The 21,471-nt window shown below is 39.8% G+C and overlaps 2 protein-coding genes and 1 long non-coding RNA gene across 3 annotated transcripts; 1 reads left to right on the plus strand and 2 right to left on the minus strand.

Moving 5' to 3' along the window:
* Positions 1–8,911: 8,911 nt before the first annotated feature.
* Positions 8,912–14,286, minus strand: LOC120740143. Its single transcript, XR_005697325.1, has 2 exons — positions 13,220–14,286; positions 8,912–11,669 (listed from the first exon to the last, which is right to left on the minus strand). It is a non-coding gene; the product is annotated as an uncharacterized LOC120740143 (long non-coding RNA).
* Positions 14,287–15,060: 774 nt separating this feature from the next.
* Positions 15,061–17,590, minus strand: LOC120739799. The gene is made up of 3 exons (XM_040041690.1): positions 17,431–17,590; positions 15,374–16,000; positions 15,061–15,099 (listed from the first exon to the last, which is right to left on the minus strand). Exons 1-3 carry the CDS (start codon positions 17,503–17,505, stop codon positions 15,061–15,063), a joined length of 741 nt encoding a protein of 246 aa, XP_039897624.1. The 5' UTR covers positions 17,506–17,590.
* Positions 17,591–18,055: 465 nt separating this feature from the next.
* LOC120739800 (cytosolic 5'-nucleotidase 1A-like) lies at positions 18,056–20,181 on the plus strand. The gene is made up of 5 exons (XM_040041691.1): positions 18,056–18,061; positions 18,184–18,307; positions 19,154–19,285; positions 19,389–19,561; positions 19,765–20,181. The coding sequence occupies exons 1-5, from the start codon at positions 18,056–18,058 to the stop codon at positions 20,077–20,079; spliced, it is 750 nt and encodes a 249-aa protein (XP_039897625.1). The 3' UTR covers positions 20,080–20,181.
* The last annotated feature ends 1,290 nt before the right edge of the window (positions 20,182–21,471 follow it).

The raw sequence follows: 21,471 nt of genomic DNA on the forward strand, positions 1-21,471 counted from the left end.
CCAGCTGGTTAGCTCCACATCTCACCTCCAGCTTGGAAACATCTCATTGTTTTCCATTGTTGTTTCTTTGTTTATATCCAAGAGTCTTTTGAAAAATGTTATGACTCAAGTGTTGTGAATGAAGGTTTAAAGGTACGGAAGAGGATTAGGGCCACTGGAAAAAAAACAAAAAAAAATTCTGACTTTAATCTCAGAATTCTGACTTTTTTCTCAAAATTCTGACTTTAATCTCAGAATTCTGACTTTATTCTCAGAAGTCTGACTTTAATCTCAGAATTCTGACTTTATTCTCAGAATTTTGAAGTGGGCACCTGCAGGCTTCCAGCTTCGGTGACAGCGATGTGTCCAGTTTGGCAGGTGGAGAACTAATTCACTAAATATGGTGGATATAAGTGACTTTTTGCGTGGTCGAGGGGTCCCCGAAGATGCTATTTTATTAATGGAAGAGCAGAAGGTGAGTAACAAAAAAGAGAAATAGTTTGGTGTCTCCTATTTTTACAGGAAAACAGTTACGGTACAGTTACGGTTAGCTGTTAGCATGCTTGTTAGCTTATAATGTTATATAGGAATGAACGTGTTTCACGATGTTACAGTATACTAGGTGAATTGACGTTTTAACTGTTGTTGATCGCAGGATCATCCCAGATGGGTTCCTTGCATTTTATTTTATTGTTCTACTATTTCAGAGTTTTTCAAGGCAGTTAAGCGGAGCTGTGTTACAGATGCTAGCCGCCTGCCAATATCACTGATATATTTGATGTGTACAAGTAAGTTACACTTAGTACAGCGGAGGAGAGAAACTGTAAGGAATGTTAATGCGGATATTTCACTCAGAAAAATGGGTGGCGTTCATACACAGCCACCGACACAGCCCCGGTTGTTGTTCTGACGGTGGCCGACTGACGATCCCTTCACAACATGTTAGCTAACACAAACTAATGTAGTGCATGTAACTGTGTATACGTTAGTGGTACAGTGTCGGAAGAAATGAGCAAACTGTTTATAATGTCAGAATGACATCATCTTTCTCCTATATATAAAAGTGCTGGCTGAGGAGCGCTGCCGGGTTGAACTTTGACCTCGGAGTGACGTGACGTTTGTTCGCACAACCAATAGAAGTGCAGAAAGTCGCAAATCAGGCATATTGTTCGCATAAACACAAAAATAAATAAATAAATAACGAAATAATCCCGATATTGTGCCAAAGACTGATTTACAATGTTACTTTGTGTTCTATGTGTAATACCTTTGCTTAAATGACTGTGTATTTATGACTCTGCGTTATAGTCTTACATACATAAGTAACATTCATATGTACAGATAAAAATGTACAGAGCTATGTACACAAGCGTGTACACAAAAGTGTACTGCTGATCGAGCTGCTCAGTGGTCGTACAGTCTCATGCAGAGAGCGTGGAGGTGTTGTCCATGGTGGATGTTAGCTTAGACAACATCCTCTCCTCCCCAGTCTGCTCAGTGGACTTTAGCAGACCGCTAAAGCTGGCCCTCCCGACCAGTTTGTTAAGTTTCCCCCTGTCCCTCTCTGCCATTCCACCACTCCAGCAGACCACAACATAAAAGACAGCAGACGCCACCACAGTGTCGTAGAACATCCTTAGAAGACGTACTACCTACATCATAACCAATCAAGTCCCGCTTTTTTTTAAATACAGAAGAGGATTTATTATTTACTGAAAGGCTATGCCTTAGTTTGCTTCTTTCATTATTGTGTTTCGCCCTGCATAAAATAGATAGCTTTTCTGATAACTACAGTCAATACTCTCCTACTGGCATTAGCGGTGACCTAAGAGGCTTAACTGTAATATTGCTTTGCAGTGTAAATGTTGCAGAAAATGACTGTCTTTTCTTTCTTCCTGTGTGCAGATTGACTGTGACATCATAGCGCTGATGGATGACGCAACTTTGGCAAACTACATTCCCTCGTACGGAGACCGAATTGCCGTCTTCAATTTCTGCAAAAGCAAGCAACCACTGTCAAAAAGAAAACTAGGACTTCTGCAAAAAGTTCACCTCTCAAAGTGAGAGAAACAGTGGCTGACATGTCAGATTTGGATGACTTAATAAGACTGTATTTCAGACTTTCTTTCAGTAACAAAGAAATACTTTCAATTTTAGCACATAGTCATCAGACAATTATAAGTGTTCGAACTCTAAAGAGAATTTGTAAAAGACTTGGGCTTTTTAGAAGGAAGAATCAATCAAACTTGGAGGAAGTGCTAGCCTTTGTCCAACAAGAGATCATGACAAATGGACAGATGCAAGGTTATCGTTGGCTACATCTACGTGCAATTCAACATGGATTTGTGGTGTCACAAGATACTGTAAGATGCATAATCAAATTGCTTGACCCTCAAGGTGTGGAACTGAGACGAGCTCGACGGTTGAGAAGACGACAGTACAGCTGCAGAGGGCCAAATGCTCTCTGGCACATGGATGGCTATGACAAGTTGAAACCATATGGTATTGCTATCAGTGGCTGCATAGATGGTTTTAGCCGCTATGTTTTATGGATGGAGGCTTATACTACAAACAGTGACCCTAAATTGATTGCAAGTTATTTTCTGAAAACAGTTTCATGCATCAGCGGATGTCCAGAAAGGTTACGTGCTGACCGAGGTACCGAAAATGGTTGTGTCGAACAAATGCAGATGTTTTTACGGAGAAACCACACAGACAGTTTTGCAGGTGAGAAAAGTTTCCTTTACGGAAGAAGTACGGCCAACCAACGTATAGAAGGATGGTGGGCTACCCTACGCAAACAGAGTGCACAATTTTGGATGAACTTATTTCAAACCTTTCAGGATGATGGCCACTTCACAGGGGATTTTTTGGACAAAAGTCTTATCCAATTCTGCTTTCTCAATCTTATTCAGGTAAAAGCATGTGCTCATGCTATGTAATGTCTTAGCTGCATAAATAGAAAATATAAATATGGTTAGAACATTTTTTTTTCTTTAAATTAAATATGAATTTTATTTCCATTTTAATATGTCTTGATGCATGCTCAATCAGCCAGTTAAGGAATGTTTTTAGACAGAACATTTCTCACACTGAAAACGCTACATCCAGATGAACAGAATCAACTTTTTGGGATTCCATTTTAATACTTTGATGGAATTGTATTCATGTTATCAGTGGAAGTAACTGCACCTTTTTTATTGCCACATGGTTTAAATTACTATGGAGTCTGTTACCTAGTGGTCCTTTGGGCACGGTTTTCAGAAAGCAATCCTATCATTTGGTTAATTCTCTATTGAAAATATATTGTAGAATCATTGCACACTGAGTATAAAGTGTTGGGCTATCTATTCAACAGCAGAATCATGCAGCACCATTCTGTGTCCATGTGCTGTTTAGTGAAAGTGCTCTTTTGTTGTTGCTGCTTGGTTTTACATTAATTAGAGGTCAGTTTCTATGTCTGTTGATTAATGAGTTAATAAGCCTCAACTTTGGCTAAATCTACTGGTACATGGTCTGTTTCATATACCGGTACTTATATTGTGTTGTTTTTCATGTAGGATGAACTTGATGAACTTGTGAACACATGGAACTCGCACAAAATCCGGCCAAGTGGTAGTGCAGCATCGGGTCGACCAGTAGTAATGTACTCATTTCCAGAGCTGCACAGTGCTGAGGATAGACTGAAGCCTATTTCTATGGAGGATATCACTTTGTGTATGGAAGAGTGTAGCCCAAAAGGTCAACACCCCTGTGATGAAACAGTCTTTGAACTGTGTTGTCTGCTTATGGTAGAAAATGAATGGGATGCCCCAGGAGATCCACTTGGTGCTGCGGATCTGTACATTAGGTTAAGAGAAGAAATACTGCAAAGTATTTAAGGAAGTTCAGTGTGTAAATGTACAAATAAATACAAAATATTTCTCTTTATCTTGATAACGTGATTTGATAGTAGGTGCCATGTCTTACAGGTACCTTTTATGCAGGTATTTCTGCACTGCATTAAATGAAAAATGTTTTTCTACATTCACACTACCATTAAACAGAAATGTTTATATATTACTTGAAAAAGCTGAATATTGTGATATTATCAATCAGTTATGAAACACATGTCAATCCTTTTAAAAGGCCATACATTAAACTGCATTTACAAATGTTATATTTTTGATTGAATCATAAGTGGTGTAAACCTGCCTACCAGTAAATTGCAATATAAATTTCTGTTTTGTTGCCAGACATGTGCATAGTATATAAAATATAAACTGACCAGCTCCCTGCTCATTGTTTTCTGTATCAACCTTTACTCTTAATATTCATGGCTGGAAACCCAGGCACCAGCATATGATATGCTAAGTGCCCGGGTTATCTGTGGTATGTTTCAGCAAACCATAGTAGCATTAACAATTCTAGGTCTTGACAACAGCATGTTTCTATAAACGTATCATTGTTAATATTTAAAGTCGTTATGCCTTTTGGGGAGCTTTAGTGCAATTATATTAAAGCAAAGCTATTATAATCATTTACCCATATGAAGATCCATCACTTATTATTAATGTATTTCACTTCTGTTAGTTGTAAGATATTTTAGCTGGTTTTTCATGTAAAATGACCATGAATCATTGCTATACTGATTCAGTGTTAGCTGTTGTATACAAGGCCCCTTCATGATATGAATCCTAAAATTATAAGAAACATACCAAAAATATTTTGACTTTTATTTGTAGTATCCCAGCAACAATGCAACAAAACAGTTCCTGCAAGTGGAACCAAGTTATTGTCCCATTAAGTGCAACATGTTTTACATTTATATTTGTGTATCTTTATGAAATATTTGAAATTAAAAATAAATGGTATTCTTCCATGTTACTGAGCTCATGTGTGGCAGTCTCTTGAATTCTGGCATGTTCAAATAGATATGGAGTTTGATGAACATATTCAAAACAACAATACAAATGTACTGTGTACAGTAACATTTTATTGGAAAAAGTTTACAAGAAACCTGTTCTTGCCAACGCCAATAACATGGCTAAAACTCATAACCGTATAAGCTGCCCTGTAACAAGAATGATTCAACTTTTAAAACAAACTTATAGATATCATACAGTCTTGTTATGCATCAGTATACATCAGTGACTTACTGTAAAGACCATGAACACTGGCTATTGTGGTATCACATATTCCTTCAGTGTCATCTATGGTATAGAAATAAAAACAAGTGTGAATGACTGAGAACATACATGCATACAAATAAAAATGCATAATTTCTGGCAGTAACAAGACATTTTTTCAGGTGTTAAGATTAATACTATATCTGAGAACATGACAATTTGGCATTACAAAAGGATGCCTGAATAATCACAGTACTTGACCACTGCACTGAAGTGTACAGTGTTTATTTATGATCTCAGTAATCAATAACCATCTTCAAAACAGACTGAATCCTTTAAGCAGCTTGAATCAATTTGATGGATGAATAACAGGTATGCTTAGAAACAATATGACATTAAGAAAATACTGGAATTTTAAAAAATATTTTCACCAACTTTATATGGAACCTTTGTAATCAACAACAAATGCCAAACTTTGATACCTTAACCTACCTTAACTAAAAATTGCATATACTGTAAAGCAAAATGTTTTCAGACATGACAAATGCTAAAGTATAAAATTGTACTTATTCCTTTTACAATACAGTGTCGCATAACAGCATTACTTTTACGTTATAACTATGTTCAGTTTTAGCCCTGACCTAATAAGAAAATACCATCTGAATGAATTCGTCTTTCTACTAATTACTTACAAAAGTATTTGACTGTGCTGAGCTCTCACACCACACATGGTGCATTAAAGAACGTTTAAGAGCAGTTTAATTATAGTTTATAGATCTTAAGTAATCTTTCTTCATGGTTTTGCTGAAGGTTTCTGTCTTACAGCTGGAAAGCTTGGATTTGGTGAAGACAGCTCTGGATATGGTAGTAAACAGTGTACCTGTTCGTTTTGTTTTGTGACTGTATTATGTAAAACTCAAAATGATAAAAGAAAATGAAATATTAGCCAAAACTAGACTTCTAACAGAGATGAGAAACTTCTCTCTAATTAAAAAAAGTATACTGTATAAGTTCAAAATACATAAAAATACATATTCTGTCATGGTTCGGATTTTGAGGAAGAGACTACGGCTGCATGGTCTTAGTGAATGTCAGAATAGTGATTTTTATTATACATATGTACATATGGGGAAGATGAGCAGTACAAGGCTCTAAGCGCTGATCTCCCTCCGAACAACCACGTCACAAGGTTTTTATTACAATGATGACGTCAAGTCACATGGTAAGTACAGTCAGTTCCCAGAGCTCAGGAAGTTTCCCCTTATATGGCCTCCAGATGTTCCCACTCCGTCCAGCACTCAGAGAAAACCAGTGTGTGTGGTGTGTATATCTATTGTAAGTGTGTGTGTGTGTCAAACAGGGACCATGTAGGGACCTTGTCTTGAGACGCCCTCACAGTTAGATATTACTGGACATGATAACAGTTCCTCGCACTCAAAACGTTCTCCTTAAGTGTGTAATACATTGTGCATTTTGTGATAGTGTAGCTCTCAGAAAGACTGTCCTAAGATGACCTTTCTGTTCTTATTAAGTGTGTGTGTGTTGTTACAGGCCGGCGTACGTGCAGAACTGAACATAGAACTAAGGCAGGGTCCAACAGGACCCACAGGCTTCTGAGTGGTTACAGAACTGTGACACAGCTTTAAGCAAATAACAAGAATAGTACAGAACAACAGTAGACTAATTAAAGTACTGATAATCTGTGTAGATTAATATTCTAGTCAAAATAACCTAGATGTGATTCAAAGATTATTCTGTCAACTGGTTCAACAATGGTAAATGATTAATGGTTGATACTTCTGATTATAACTGTGATCATAAGAATACAAAATAAAATATCTCCTGGTCACATTCCTCCTCTTTGGGCTGGCTTGCCAGCCCAACTCACACCTGGATTTGTCTCCAAACCAAACAAACACGTTGTGACACTCATCAACCCCAACACCTCCGTTGTTTTCCAATTGTCCCACAACTCAGCTGATCTTTTAGCTTCAGACTCGAGTGTCAGCCTGTCACGCTTCAGGCCACCTTGCCACCTCCTCTTGGAGTGAAGAAACGCCCTCGGATTCTTCATTCTTCGACTCGCCAGGTAGACTACTGAGCGAGCCAGCCACGTTGCAGAGGATTATTCTGCCTCTGTTTACCACCCGTGTTGTGACCTGGAATACGCCTTTCCCTGAGCTCCCCTCTGCTCATTCACCCTCGTTGGTCTGGTGTTCCTGGATTTCCGCCACCCCTTCATGGTTATTGCTGTGTTAATGGGACCCAATCCTTTTGAGGGGACTACCCGGAGCCCAAACGCCATGAGCCTTGGACCCAGGTGGTGTCTCGGCCGTCACTGTGTCTATCTCTGCTGCGAAGGACCCTCACCTATCTGTGACCTCGTCTGGTGTCTGTTCCTTCCTCTGCAAGAGACAGAAAGCCAACACACCTCCCTCGCCGGCTCTCCTAACCTAATGTTGTTGACTACTGACCTTCATAGACTAAGTGCCAGCTCGTTATAAGCACATTTGCAATTTGTGTATAAAAGTAAACAAACCTCAAACAAATTGGGCATTCTTAATTCCAACTTCCATTTAAATATAGTACTCAAGTTTGTGATCATCTAGTTATGCTCCTCACTGGTTCTCTAAATTGTCAAAAAACCTTTAATTTTGCCATACCTAAATTATTAAAACACAAACGAAATCATAGACCCCTTATATAGCTTTTACCTGTATGAGCACACTTCAATAATGAGCAACAACCTGCAATCTGTACCAAAAATCTTCATGGTTACACCTGCAATTAAAGACCAGATGCATTTCATATCCGTGTTAATTCTTCCTTATCTAAAACCTCCTCAGTTTCAGGTTAGTTTTGATTAGTCACAATTAATAGTTCTAGTTGTATTTGCAATCTCCCCACTGGAAACTGCACCAGAACATTACACATCCTCTCCAAAACACTCTCCCGCCAAGCTGTAACCCTGTGTAAAAACGTTAGTCAGCAGTTACATGTTAAGCTCCTTCAACTCCCAATTTACCTAAAAAGCAAATCCGTTAAATCAAGCAGCTCATTCACAACCACCTGTACATCATAGAGTAATAAAAGATTCAGCACAACAGACAAGTATCATGTTCAGGTTTTCTCCAATCATTAAATCACTATTATTGCCGCAATTTGTTTTATTCACACTTGGGCAATGTTACTCCACGTGTTTATCACTCAGAGCCCCCTAATGGCCAGTTAGTGAGCTCTAGGTTAAACTGTCCCCAAATTAGTTATTTGTTATTATTACTTGTTTTATTATTATTCTTTGTTTTCATGTCACTTGTCTGTTTTCTACTGCCCCCATCCTTACCAAAGCAAAGCAAACATTAGCAGCACATTGACCGCAGTCAAGCATCCACATTCCAGAGGTGCTATAAAAAGATCTCCTGTCAGAAGAAAACATTAAGAACTGTAACGCTGTAAAGAAGAATATATATATATTAACGCTGCGCAGTTACCTCTGTAAGCAACACAAGACACAAAAATGGCATTTAAAAGTTCACTCATCCTTGAATATTTTGTCATCCTCCTACTCCTGTAAAAAGAAACACACATAAATTCATCCACCCTCTTGTTCTATCTAGGTGGAGGTTAACCTTAAGTCGTAGTCAAGTCCTGTCAGTTTTACCAGTCAGTTTTATCTCTCCTTCACTCATACATTCATACCTTCATTTTTTTTTCTTTCTTTGCTGATAGTGGAACCTATCGTCGCATTTAGTTTCCACTCTCAGCAAATGACGTCATTTCAAAAGAGAAAGAAGAACTTGAGATCGGATTACCTCGGTGAATCCTTTTTTAGACAGGGACTCTCGTTTCTAATTGTCCCCATAAGTGTTTCCTCCAGAACCCATTTCAATGCGGAGAAACTCACTTACAACAATTTTCTCGCCGACGTGTAATGCTTGTAATTTCCGATGTGCAGATCTGCTTAAAGAAAAGATTCAGAAACAAAAATCAGTGCACTGTTCAAAATATAAAACAAAATAAAATGAAAGATAACAAAAACAAAAATACAACCGCCCGGGTCTTAGGACTTGTCACTAAATATTCCTCCCATCAGTAAAAATGCCAAACCTAAACCTACACAGAGTCAAATCAACACCACCTCAACCTTTTCCTATTCCTAAACCTATATGTTTTGCGTTCGTGAAACAAAATTGAAACCGTTTCCATATTAAGTAATTTGAGCTCTTGAAATGTTTTAGTTCTCTTAATTCTGCCAATTTATCTCAACACTTATTCAATAACTTTTATTCAACTGCTACTTGGTCACTCCAATTTTACCTGTTCAAATTGCCTAGAGTTCAACAAAGTCTAGATCCTAGTTATCATGAAACTTGAACGGGTCTACGATGATTTACTTACAGTAATTTAGAATCATCACTCAACCCAACTCTACTACTGGCACTGCGTGACTTTTCTCACCCTGGAAACCAGAACTTAGTACAGAACTTTAATACCTCAGGCAATCGTGTCCAAGGGCTGGCCCCCCTTTCTCTTCTTCTTTGTCCGTGTGTTCCTCCTTTTATTAAATCTCCATCACAATGATGTGGCGCTCTGAAATAAGACTCACACTGTTAATTCATCGTTTTCACTCTGGACCACTGCTCAGGCTGTTTTCTTTTCTTTTTTAGTGTACAGTAAACAATTGAGTCGAGTCTTAGGCCCCAGATATCTCACACAGGCATCGTTTTCATAACTAAACTGCTCCTGAGTCTGCTCCCCAAACCACACAAATGCCCTCTGGGCTTATTATTGTAGCAGATTCTGGATTTGGATTTGTTGTGTGCAGCATTGAGCCTTTGTTAATAAAGCATTCTTCATTGCAGCAGCCGGAGCATTATGTGTCACTTCTTAGTGAATTAAATCAACATTCTGATTTTGGTGCATGGGTGTGTATCAGTTTTCACTCCCTCAACGAGTGCATAAGTGTTCATGTGTGTGTTTCTCTTCATTCTAAGTCGGCGCATGCAGAAGTGTGTGTTTGGGTGTTGGTGTATGTTTGTGTTCATCACCTTCCTGTTCTGTCGTTTAAGTAAACCAGCGGCCTGAAGCCTGCCCTGGGGTCCTCCCTCCTCTTTGGGTCTGTTTGCATCCGTTGTTGCAGCTGCCTGCATCTTCTCCTTGTAACTTGACCCTTTTGCTTCTGTAGCTCTTTCTGGGTTTGCTCCTGCTGTTGGAGCTTTGCGTCAGGTCTGACGACCTCCTGCTCCAGCAAGCTTCCACCTGATTTCAAGTCCTGTATGTGAAACTCCACGTCTGACTGATGAGTTCAGCTAGCAACCAGCTCCTCCGGAGCCGTGCTCAGTTTCTGCTCTGATGCCTTGAGCTCTTACTGAGGGCAAAAACCTCAGAGTCTTTTCCTTCCACGTCAGATTGGAGTCTGTTTATGTTGTCCTTACTTTGCTCCACGGCCTTCTGCAGCTCTGCTGTTCGGCTCTTCTCAGAGGTCAGCATTCTTTTGCTCACCCTCCCTTTTCCTCCAGGCTTAATGTGCGTCTCGTCACAGCTCTGTCAGCTGAAGCTTTAGCATTCTCTTTCTGCAGCACTGTTGACATCCTCAAGTTGTTGTTGTGTGTCCAGCTGCTGTAGCCTTCAGGGGTCAAAGGGTCAAAGATGGTAGCGGAGAGGGCAACGATGGTAGAGGAGGGTAGGAGTCCAGGTCAGCTTCGGCTTTCAGAAAAAACAAAAACAAAACAACCACAGGCGAACAGGAAAATGATGTTGTGTTGGCTGTGTTATCCAGAGAGGGGAGAAACAACGGGGCCTTCTCTCCCCCCCTTCTTTTTTTTTTTTTTGTCTTTTCTCACCATATAATCAACTCATAACCCCCCAAGTTGGCAGGACAACACAGGTACGTGTTCAAACTCTTAAAATCATGTTTAAAAACCTAAAAAGGAATTTACTGTCCTTCAGTAATCATTTGTCTTAAGCAATCCACAAAAACATGTCACAATTTAACTCTTTTAACCACTAAATTTGTCGTGTCCTCACTGGATGGTCAGACCAGTGTCTCTCCTTTTGAAGTTAAGTTGTTGTCCTGCAACCCACAGAGTTTATTTGTCAGTAGTGGATAAACTATATCCTTTAAAAACAGGTGTATATTAAGTGTTGCTACTTTAACCTTGCTTGTACGTGCACATGTATGTAAGCTGTTTCTTCATTGCATGTGTGGGTGCGTCTGTATATGGGTTAATTTAACTTTTCTCAAACGAGGCATTTCACTAACACGCACATGTGTCTGTTCCTCACACTTCTCATACCTTTCTCTGGTTGTGTGTGGTTTTATTTGTTTCAGTCATTTACCAGGAACATCTTTTCCTTTTCTCCAGGACTTCCGCCAGAGGTAAACACTGGTGAGATTCAGGGACACAGCACCCAGAGCAGTTCAGCGAGAAAAACACGCCTAAAACTTCATTCTTTCTTTTTTCCAGGAGGGGTGGGGACTACTCTGGTGTCCAGCCGTGAATTTTTTAGCCAAAGCTTGGCTTGTCTCCTGCTGTCGTACTCAGGTTTCCAGATTAAGAAAAAACCACCTGTATGAAGACACTAAACATACATTTAGTATTTGTATAAACATAACTGCCTAAATTATTGAACTCTTGAGGAGGGTTGATTTAACTCCTTACTAACCCTAAACCCCACCAATAACAATTTCTCACTCAAACTTCTATGCTTCCATTTAAACATGCGAAGCCAGCAAAAATTCACACTCATACAGCAAAGCTTTAACATAACCATAATTCAACTCCTCCCTCAAACGGGAGAAATCACCCTGAATCAACCAACTCTATATAAAACTTCAAACAAAGATAAACCACAAACATTTCTACACTTCTGTGTCTGCCACGCAGCACAACAGGCAGAAAATCACCGATTAATCACAGTCTATTCAATTTATACTTAACACCACAACAAAAGAAAAACCTGCTCTCTTCACAACTCTCACAGCTAAAGTCACCAACTCCAAAACCAACTCCAAAACCGCTCGGCCCCGCGGGCTCACTCGGCCCCCACCTTTGTTCTCTCTCACAGAGACAGAGAGAGAGACCCTTTCCCTTTTTTTCTTTCTCAGCACTCATACACACACAGAATCCCCTCTAAGAGAAAGAGGGAGAGAAGAGAAAAGAGTTTGTAGAGAGGAAGTTCAGCAGGAGTTTCAGATTTAACAGATTTATAAAACTTATTTACACACACAGGTAATTGAAGTCCTATTTACCTATTTACACACGGGCCCGCATAGACGTCGTATGCCAGAAGAGGTTACACCTAAGTTTTTGACTAATTTAAAAGCATCTATAGCCCAGGCCTCGCCTTGCTGATCAATTACACGCCTCGGGGACGCCACCCCGACAACGGCCCGATTACTAAGTTCTAGTTACTTTATAACTGCTTCCCGCAACTGGCAGGGAATTCCACGTCCGACGCTGGCACCAAACTCACGCCTTCAGCTATACTTAAAACTCACAAGTCAGCCACGTTAAAAGGTCACGGCCGGGTCCGCGACCCTGTCGATCAAAAAATGCAGTATAAGACAATCACCCATTGATTGTCTAGCCTTTTTAGGGAGTCCGAATCCCCACGGACGGCTAAATCCGGGCAAAAGCCTAAACGCGCGTCCGCGAGTAGGAGTCAGTGCCACCTGCTGGACAACTGCATTCCTAAGAGACCGCGTCTCTAGTGCTAAAATAAATTTAGTTACAAGTTATTACTTGTTTTAAAAGCCTCACGGTGAGCTCTCAGCCCCCTGACGCCCGAGACCGCGTCTCTGCTAATCAATTAAACCAAATCCTCTACACTAACCAGGTGACCGCTGGCATCCAGCCACCCACATCGGTTTCCACACCTTAAACCATGTTATTTGTTTCCACACACCTTAAACCGTATTATTTTAACCTCATATAACCTCTTAAACCTCTTAAAATTCGCTCCCACAATAAACAGCTATACCTTTATCAATAAAATATTCCCCAAACATCTAACACTAATTACCCCAAAATCACCACGGACAGAACAGAAGCTCCACTGAGTGAACCTTTAATTTAGCACTTAATTTCCAATTCGGCACCTTTGGAGATCCATCAACAGGCGGTGCTTACCTCTCATATTTCGGGGCCCATCACTCAGTGTAGCTCCTGGCCGTCCGTCTGACACCACTTATACCCCAGCCACGCTCCATTTGTCCCTCCTCAAACCGGGTTTTTCGGCACCAGAATTGTCATGGTTCGGATTTTGAGGAAGAGACTACGGCTGCATGGTCTTAGTGAATGTCAGAATAGTGATTTTTATTATACATATGTACATATGGGGAAGATGAGCAGTACAAGGCTCTAAGCGCTGATCTCCCTCCGAACAACCACGTCACAAGGTTTTTATTACAATGATGACGTCAAGTCACATGGTAAGTAACAGTCAGTTCCCAGAGCTCAGGAAGTTTCCCCTTATATGGCCTCCAGATGTTCCCACTCCGTCCAGCACTCAGAGAAAACCAGTGTGTGTGGTGTGTATATCTATTGTAAGTGTGTGTGTGTGTCAAACAGGGACCATGTAGGGACCTTGTCTTGAGACGCCCTCACAGTTAGATATTACTGGACATGATAACAGTTCCTCGCACTCAAAACGTTCTCCTTAAGTGTGTAATACATTGTGCATTTTGTGATAGTGTAGCTCTCAGAAAGACTGTCCTAAGACGACCTTTCTGTTCTTATTAAGTGTGTGTGTGTTGTTACAGGCCGGCGTACGTGCAGAACTGAACATAGAACTAAGGCAGGGTCCAACAGGACCCACAGGCTTCTGAGTGGTTACAGAACTGTGACACAGCTTTAAGCAAATAACAAGAATAGTACAGAACAACAGTAGACTAATTAAAGTACTGATAATCTGTGTAGATTAATATTCTAGTCAAAATAACCTAGATGTGATTCAAAGATTATTCTGTCAACTGGTTCAACAATGGTAAATGATTAATGGTTGATACTTCTGATTATAACTGTGATCATAAGAATACAAAATAAAATATCTCCTGGTCACAATTCCTAACATCTCTTTACAGTTATGCTCTAGTGTGCATGAGCAGTTCAAATGTAGCGCATTGCTGTGAGAGTCTAAACAATGTCCATCACCCAGACATTACTTTCAAGAACTGCATTAAATTCAGAACGAAAATCTGGGAAGTCTTCATAGCTGTTAGCTAGCTGCAGAACATTCCCACACGTGCGTCCGACTGGTCTTCTTGTAAACTCTGTCATATCTTGAAATTCCACATAAATACTGTTTGTTACTATAAGGTCAGATCCGGTGCAGAAACGCATAAATTTCTGAAGTTTAATGTTATCCAGCTCTCTGATGAATCTTTTGAGATGATTTTTCACTTCTTTTTGTTGTGGAGTCAAATCCACAGCAAATTTCAGCAGCTGGCACACTTTTTTTGAAGTTGGTTGCAGTTCAGAGAATAACTTGGTCAGTCCCTCCGGACTGAGGGAGATATGGGGGTCGATGATCTCCCGCCAGCAGTCAATAACAAACATTGGTTTTTGGACAAGCTCTTTGTGTGCTATTTCATCAAGGATTGTAGGAAGAGTCTCAGCAGTGATTCTTTTTCTACAGCCATAACTGTCAAGAATTTCCACAAGATCATCCAAGTCAACTGCAGAGAAATCTTTTACTGCTTCCATCAAAACATCACATTCTTGGCTGGTGACAAACTGTAGAAAGTGTGCTTTAAGATCACTGTAAACACCACTGAAAAGCACTTGTTCCAGAAAAGGGATTGCAAGTTTATTTGGAAAATACTGACATTCTTGGTAACCTTTCAGGAGTATTCGCCCAACTGCCTTCCATTTTTCAGCAGGAAAATCATGGCGAATGAATGGCACTTTAACAGTTGCACCTAGGGTGCATCGTTCATAAAATTCATGCCAGAAGCATGTGAGTACATCTCTTAGTATTCCTGATCCAGTGCCTGGTTCTTCTGTGTTGTCTGGAAGTATGCGCTTCACATTCAGTGTTTTGGTCAAAATCTCCTCATCAGAGAAAGCAGTAATCATGTCATGTAAAGTGTCAGTATGACGTATGGTGATTGTTATTATGTTCTCTGAATTAGGTGGACTGAGGGGTACAAGAAAACCCTCATAGACTAATGTGTCTTCTGTATCTTCTTCAGCATCAAAAATTGGACCAAAAGTAATTTCTGGATCATCTAAAATTTCTGAACCAGCGATGACTTCATCAAAATTACCCCTGACTTCCCCCACTTGTAATGGATTAATATCACTGCCACTGCTTTCTGAGACAAACACCACTTCAGATGTCTCGCTGGCATCTTCTTCAGGATCTTTTGGTTTTGTTGCAATGTAGAAGCGTAACATTGTCAGTCTCGCTGCCTCATACATATTGCCAATAGACTGGCAGGTATCATCAGTAAGGTGGTTCTGTTTAAAGTCCCAAACCTCAAACTCAAAATCTGTTTCACATCCCTTAGGAGATATGCCATTAGGAAAAAAAAGTTTCTTTCCTTCCTGAAGAATATCTTTTAATCCAGCATCAGTGGCCATTTGAATTTTTCTAGTGCCACCTCCCTGCTTGGCTCTCACCTGTTTGGCTATTTTTCCATCACAATGTATCCATCCTATCTCAACATTGCGTGTTGCTTTTTGCTTCTTTGTCTGTCTTATTCCTGCATCTGTATGTGAAGTGTTCTCCTTTGGACTTTCTTTTCTGGTTTTCATTTTCTCACGAAGTTTTTGCAGAAGTCCTAGTTTTCTTTTTGACAGTGGTTGCTTGCTTTTGCAGAAATTGAAGACGGCAATTCGGTCTCCGTACGAGGGAATGTAGTTTGCCAAAGTTGCGTCATCCATCAGCGCTATGATGTCACAGTCAATCTGCACACAGGAAGAAAGAAAAGACAGTCATTTTCTGCAACATTTACACTGCAAAGCAATATTACAGTTAAGCCTCTTAGGTCACCGCTAATGCCAGTAGGAGAGTATTGACTGTAGTTATCAGAAAAGCTATCTATTTTATGCAGGGCGAAACACAATAATGAAAGAAGCAAACTAAGGCATAGCCTTTCAGTAAATAATAAATCCTCTTCTGTATTTAAAAAAAAGCGGGACTTGATTGGTTATGATGTAGGTAGTACGTCTTCTAAGGATGTTCTACGACACTGTGGTGGCGTCTGCTGTCTTTTATGTTGTGGTCTGCTGGAGTGGTGGAATGGCAGAGAGGGACAGGGGGAAACTTAACAAACTGGTCGGGAGGGCCAGCTTTAGCGGTCTGCTAAAGTCCACTGAGCAGACTGGGGAGGAGAGGATGTTGTCTAAGCTAACATCCACCATGGACAACACCTCCACGCTCTCTGCATGAGACTGTACGACCACTGAGCAGCTCGATCAGCAGTACACTTTTGTGTACACGCTTGTGTACATAGCTCTGTACATTTTTATCTGTACATATGAATGTTACTTATGTATGTAAGACTATAACGCAGAGTCATAAATACACAGTCATTTAAGCAAAGGTATTACACATAGAACACAAAGTAACATTGTAAATCAGTCTTTGGCACAATATCGGGATTATTTCGTTATTTATTTATTTATTTTTGTGTTTATGCGAACAATATGCCTGATTTGCGACTTTCTGCACTTCTATTGGTTGTGCGAACAAACGTCACGTCACTCCGAGGTCAAAGTTCAACCCGGCAGCGCTCCTCAGCCAGCACTTTTATATATAGGAGAAAGATGATGTCATTCTGACATTATAAACAGTTTGCTCATTTCTTCCGACACTGTACCACTAACGTATACACAGTTACATGCACTACATTAGTTTGTGTTAGCTAACATGTTGTGAAGGGATCGTCAGTCGGCCACCGTCAGAACAACAACCGGGGCTGTGTCGGTGGCTGTGTATGAACGCCACCCATTTTTCTGAGTGAAATATCCGCATTAACATTCCTTACAGTTTCTCTCCTCCGCTGTACTAAGTGTAACTTACTTGTACACATCAAATATATCAGTGATATTGGCAGGCGGCTAGCATCTGTAACACAGCTCCGCTTAACTGCCTTGAAAAACTCTGAAATAGTAGAACAATAAAATAAAATGCAACGAACCCATCTGGGATGATCCTGCGATCAACAACAGTTAAAACGTCAATTCACCTAGTATACTGTAACATCGTGAAACACGTTCATTCCTATATAACATTATAAGCTAACAAGCATGCTAACAGCTAACCGTAACTGTACCGTAACTGTTTTCCTGTAAAAATAGGAGACACCAAACTATTTCTCTTTTTTGTTACTCACCTTCTGCTCTTCCATTAATAAAATAGCATCTTCGGGGACCCCTCGGCCACGCAAAAAGTCACTTATATCCACCATATTTAGTGAATTAGTTCTCCACCTGCCAAACTGGACACATCGCTGTCACCGAAGCTGGAAGCCTGCAGGTGCCCACCTCAAAATTCTGAGATTAAAGTCAGAATTCTGAGATTAAAGTCAGACTTCTGAGATTAAAGTCAGAATTCTGAGATTAAAGTCAGACTTCTGAGATTAAAGTCAGAATTCTGAGAAAAAAGTCAGAATTCTGAGATTAAAGTCAGAATTTTTTTTTGTTTTTTTTTCCAGTGGCCCTAATCCTCTTCCGTACCTTTAAACCTTCATTCACAACACTTGAGTCATAACATTTTTCAAAAGACTCTTGGATATAAACAAAGAAACAACAATGGAAAACAATGAGATGTTTCCAAGCTGGAGGTGAGATGTGGAGCTAACCAGCTGGTTTGAGTTGCAATAAAAATCAGCGTCGTCATGGTAAATCAGCCTGGATGCAAAGGCTCAGAAACAGAAACATATGAATTTTTCCATATTTAATTAGATTAATTTAACACTGATAAATTTTGAAACATTTGCATGCAGTGGTTAGATGTTAATGACTGTGGAAGATTATAATATACCACATAAGAAAAAGCACCACAGAAACCAGCACACAAATACTGCACTTACACAGTTACTCAACCTTAACTCAATTTTCATTTCGCTTCCTTGTCCTGCTCTCAGGCTCTGAAGGCAGTCAATGCTGAACTCAGAAACGATTACTCTGAGAATGAGGAGCTCTTTAAGGTCATACTAATCGATGACAGCTCATCATCAGACTTTCTCATGAATCAGATCCGTGAACATGGTGAGTTAATGATACCTCCAAACACACTTACTATTAATTCAAATACATGTGTCTTATGAGGAAACTTTTAAATTTTGAGAAAATGAATAAATGGAAACAATTAGACTGAGAAAATTTTTTCCTCTTCGAAGTGATTCTGATTAACTCTTGTTTACTCCACCACTCTTTCTAAATCATTCAGGCTTCATTTGTACAGCACCTTTCATGCACTTCAAAGTTTTGCATAGATTAATGACAGGCTTACAATAAGAAAACGAAACAACTAAAAACACAATCTAATAAAGGAGAATACTTTATTAGGGCAGCACGGTGGCACGGTGGTTAGCACTGTTGCCGCACAGCAAGAAGGTCCTGAGTTCAATTCCACCATCAGGCCGGGGTCTTTCTGTGTGGAGTTTGCATGTTCTCCCCGTGTCTGCGTGGGTTCCCTCCGGGTACTCCGGCTTCCTCCCACCGTCCAAAGACATGCAGCTTGTGGGGATAGGTTAATTGGATAATCCAAATTGCCACTAGGTGTGAATGCACGAGTGAATGTGAGTGCGAATGGTTGTCTGTCCCTGTGTGTTGGCCCTGCGACAGACTGGCGACCTGTCCAGGGTGTACCCCGCCTCTCGCCCTATGACAGCTGGGATAGGCTCCAGCGCCCCCCGCGACCCTGAAAAGGATAAGTGGAAGCGAATGGATGGATGGATGGACTTTATTAGTGTAAGGACTCTAAAAGCAAGTTATTAAAAAATAATAGATATAAGTAAGTAATAGTAACACTATTGCACTAATCCTGATAAGTCTAAACAGTTTTGGTAAATCCGATTGTCCAGCAGCCTTTTCATTCATTCTTGTTTGCAGGGCTGGATAGACTTATCACTCTGTTACCAGTGACTGAAGATCAGCTTGTGAGTGAGTTAAAAAGAAACAACACCCACCTGTACCTGTCTGATGAACCAAACAGGTTGAAGGTTCAGGAAGCTTTGAATGAAGGTAAAAGTGTTAAATGTGGTGCTAATTTTAAGACAAAGTGCAGTTTCTGCTGTTGTACTTTAATGACTCTGTGTGTTACTGTGAATTAATCTCCCTGTATCAGGTGTAGCAGCTGCTATCATGTTCACCCCAAAGACAGACATGCCAGTTTTTGAGGATCAGCTGCGTGTTGCCTTTGATGGTGACGCTGTCCTCTTCTCTAATGAGTTCCAGGGGGTTGGACTAAAAGCATTCTTGAAGAATGAGAAGCAAAATGTTGAAAAGCCAATGAAGAAGGTATGATTTGCCTTTTTTTTTTTTAAAACATTTTAAAACACCACATGCCATAAACAATATATATATTTAATCAAAGAAAAGAAAATCTTTGCTAATTACATTAAAATAAACTGATATCAGCTAAATTATCCAAATGCACTTTCCTGCTTTGACCAGATGGTCATGTGTTGAGTCTCTGCTCTTCTTCTCTTTTCTTTATTCAGGGACCATTCAAAGGATTCTTGGAGGTTTTAATAAAACTGCAGAAAAAGTTGCATAATAGAGGCCTGTACAAGAAGTGTCCCATTCATACCTACCTGGTGACATCTCGAGGGGCAGGCTGTGACGGCTACAGAGCTTTAAACACTCTGCGCACCTGGGGTCTGGAGCTTGATGAAGCTGTGTTTGTGGGAGGGGCTAACAAAGGTCCTACACTGCAGAGGATCAAGCCTCACATCTTCTTTGATGACCAGCAGTGTCACGTTGGTGCTGCATTGGAGGTTGGCACAGTGGCATGTCTAGTGCTCTCACCAAACTAACAATAAATAGCAATCTGTTGATTGGATTTTATAACTGCTGGAAATATGTGAACTTGAAAAGTATGTTTCCATAATGCTTCATAAATGCAAATAAATTAACAAACAAACATCTTTATCTCATCTGTGGTCTGTTGTGTTTTTTTCTGCAGTATCACTGTTTTTGTAAATTTTGAATTCTATCAAATGCTTCTTAGTAAATCAGCTGTTTGTGAAAATCAGCTGATGGTTTTCTTTTCACTGTTGAGTGAAAAACAAACCACTTCAACAACTGAATCAACAGATCAGAAGGGATGGCAGAAGTGATGAAAGCATTTTTTGTGGCATTATGTTCATAAAAAATATTTTATGTAAAAAAAAAAGTCTGTACTATGTGATAGAGCTGCAATAGCAGACTTGGATGTAAATGTAAATTAAAGTTTAAGATTTTTTTAAAAGTCCATCTATGAGCCCGTCTATTACAGTGGCTGTGATCAGAGTTACGTTACATCAAGTGAAATAGAGGTGAATTTGAAGTTAAGCTGATGATGCTTAGATTCCTTCACTGAATTCCACCTTCACACCAACTTTATAGTGTCTAGTATAAAGACATAAACAGGCATTAAAAGATACAAAGGCATTAACAGTATACTGAGTATAGAGGATGGAAATCGGCAATGACAACTCGTGAAAAATACAGAATGTCTGTACCTTTGCAACCTCTGAAGGTTTCTTGCTTTGATAAGACAGGCTGGATTGTTGATCTGCAGGACGGACACCTCTATACAGGAAGTCTGGTTCAGCTTTTTTATTGAAGTCCAAGTGTATCCCCTGCTTTCCCTCATATGATAAACCCTGAGAAGCACTATAGGTCAGATCTTATCAGTCACACCAGTTAGCAGCAGCTCCCCTCTTGATCATTGCACTTGTTCACCTGGGATGATTTAAGAGGCCTGGAAAGAAGGCACCAAGGGACTGTAACATTAGAAGGTGGAGTAGCCTGTATGAGCTTTTTAAACTAAAACTACTTAATACTCACATTTATCCCTTTACTCTTTCACAAAGGATTAAGTGTATTGAACACAGTTAGCTGTACTAATGATCAGAGATGGGCAGCGTTACTGTAATCTGATTACTTTTTTCATTGGAGGTCGGCACAGTAGCATGCCTGGTGCCTTACCAAACTAAAAATAAATAGCAATCTGTTGATTGGATATTATCACTGTTGGAAATATGTGAACTTGAAAAGTATGTTTCCATAATGCTTCAAAGATGCAAATAAATAAAGAAACAAACATCTTCATCTAGGGCATTATTGTATTTTTTTCTGAAGTATCAATGTTTTTGTAATTTTTTTTTTTTCTATCAAATGCTTTTTAGTAAATCAGCTTACTCCAACTCTGACATAGCATGTAA

The sequence above is a fragment of the Simochromis diagramma genome, unplaced genomic scaffold (genome assembly GCF_900408965.1).
Source record: "Simochromis diagramma unplaced genomic scaffold, fSimDia1.1 OVJJ01000304.1, whole genome shotgun sequence".
NCBI classification, from domain to species: Eukaryota; Metazoa; Chordata; class Actinopteri; order Cichliformes; family Cichlidae; genus Simochromis; species Simochromis diagramma.

Coding starts and splice junctions, on each gene's coding strand:
- LOC120739799 (XM_040041690.1), bottom strand. CDS start 17,505: ATGGTGGATATAAGTGACTTTTTGCGTGGCCGAGGGGTCCCCGAAGAT. Junction 16,001..17,430: donor TATTAATGGAAGAGCAGAAG/GTGAGTAACAAA, acceptor TCCTGTGTGCAG/ATTGACTGTGACATCATAGC. Junction 15,100..15,373: donor GTGATATTAATCCATTACAA/GTGGGGGAAGTC, acceptor GCATACTTCCAG/ACAACACAGAAGAACCAGGC.
- LOC120739800 (XM_040041691.1), top strand. Junction 18,308..19,153: donor GAATCAGATCCGTGAACATG/GTGAGTTAATGA, acceptor TCTTGTTTGCAG/GGCTGGATAGACTTATCACT. Junction 19,286..19,388: donor TCAGGAAGCTTTGAATGAAG/GTAAAAGTGTTA, acceptor TCCCTGTATCAG/GTGTAGCAGCTGCTATCATG.